We start from the raw sequence: 1,465 nt of genomic DNA on the forward strand, positions 1-1,465 counted from the left end.
GCCCACGGCAGCGCCGCCAAACCGCTTTCTATGCCGCTGGCGTCCCCGGGCTGGAGCCGTGAAAGCCGGTCCAGCAGAACCGGGCCGCGGAGGCCAAGCCTTGCTTACCAGCAACACTGGAGCTTCTCACGTCGACTGGTAGGTTTTCTGTGCCACTCCGCTCGGACCGCCGGCTTCTTGCTACTGGGCTGTCTCCCTCTGGAACTGTTTCCCCCCCCTCCCGTCTATGTCGACCCCTTAGTTCCTTAGTTGACCCGAGTATAAGCCGAGGGGGGCATTTTTCAGCCCCAAAAATGGGCTGAAAACCTCGGCTTATACTCGAGTATATACGGTAGTTAGCTGCAACAATTTTATGAGCTGCATACAAAGAGCATTTTTGATTGTAGCAAGAAACTTGCTACTTCAGGTAAAGTATATTATTATTCCAACAGAGTATATTAAAGTTGTAACAACATTTACTCCATGTCTGACGGAATCAGATATTCTTTAGAACAGCAAAACCGAAGCTGACAAATAAGTTTGTTTTGTATATTCAGCTTCAACTCATTAATTAATTAAGAGAGGCTGAAGAGGGAAGTTTTTCTATGAAGGCAATGTTACAATGCCTGGTTTTTAATATGTACCTGGTTTGCTTTTGACAACACCTTAGGATTTGGAAATGTTTCAGGCTCCTTATTTTGCTGTGTAACCTACAAATTTAAAATGAAAATAAAGTACAATTTTATGTACAATTTCTTTCTTGCAGATATTGTACTATTCTGAAATAGCCAATCTCACCAGACACACATATACACACACACATTTATTTTATCCAAGTCATCAACACTTGTTGTATTACCAATATTATATATACACTGTACATATTATATATACACTGTACATTCATTCATTCATACATACACACTGACTGAATCGGAATCAAGTTTAATGAGAATTTCCAAAGCCCAACTCCAAAGATATGTAGCGTTGTAGCTCAAAACAGCATGTTAATTAACTGAACTTGTGGCTGATCTAGAAGATTAAGAGAAGGGCATCCGTCATTCAAAATGAAGAAATTATGATGGTATTTTCAGACACAACAAAGACCATGGAATAATGACACGGGAGCCATTATCAGCAATGACTTACAAACAATTTCACAAGAAATGTATTCAACTCGAAATAACCTACCTGATAGGGATGAATGACTTTACCAGTCAAAGCCTGTTGCTTGATGTGGGATTCCTTGAAACAATCTGGTGTGGCCAGTTGGCTAATAGCAGAAGAAGCATTTGGTGCTACTTGGGGTTTAATAAGAGATTGCTGCATTTGGTCATGTTGTGGTGTCAACCTGAGCTTTTGAAGAAGATCTACACTGGGAAGTGATGTGTTTGAAGCATCTCCTGTATTTGGCAAAGTCATTGATGTTAGGAATTGGTTTTGACCAGAACTTACATTTTGTGTACTGTGGTTCATATCGCACAAT

General features: G+C 40.7%; 1 protein-coding gene across 1 annotated transcript in view; it reads right to left on the reverse strand.

Annotated features, from left to right (window-relative positions):
* The window catches only part of LOC107296043 (mRNA-decapping enzyme 1A-like), a 20,079-nt gene that overhangs the window by 9,499 nt on the left and 9,115 nt on the right, over positions 1-1,465 (reverse strand). Inside the window, exons 5-6 of the mRNA XM_015825383.1 lie at positions 1,171-1,330; positions 624-689 (exon numbers count right to left, since the gene is read on the reverse strand). Coding sequence (XP_015680869.1) covers positions 624-689; positions 1,171-1,330 — 226 coding nt within the window. The remainder of the gene's footprint in view (positions 1-623; positions 690-1,170; positions 1,331-1,465) is intronic.

Source organism: Protobothrops mucrosquamatus, unplaced genomic scaffold, assembly GCF_001527695.2.
Source record: "Protobothrops mucrosquamatus isolate PMUCROS unplaced genomic scaffold, P.Mucros_1.0 scaffold2613, whole genome shotgun sequence".
In the NCBI taxonomy this organism is placed as follows: domain Eukaryota; kingdom Metazoa; phylum Chordata; class Lepidosauria; order Squamata; family Viperidae; genus Protobothrops; species Protobothrops mucrosquamatus.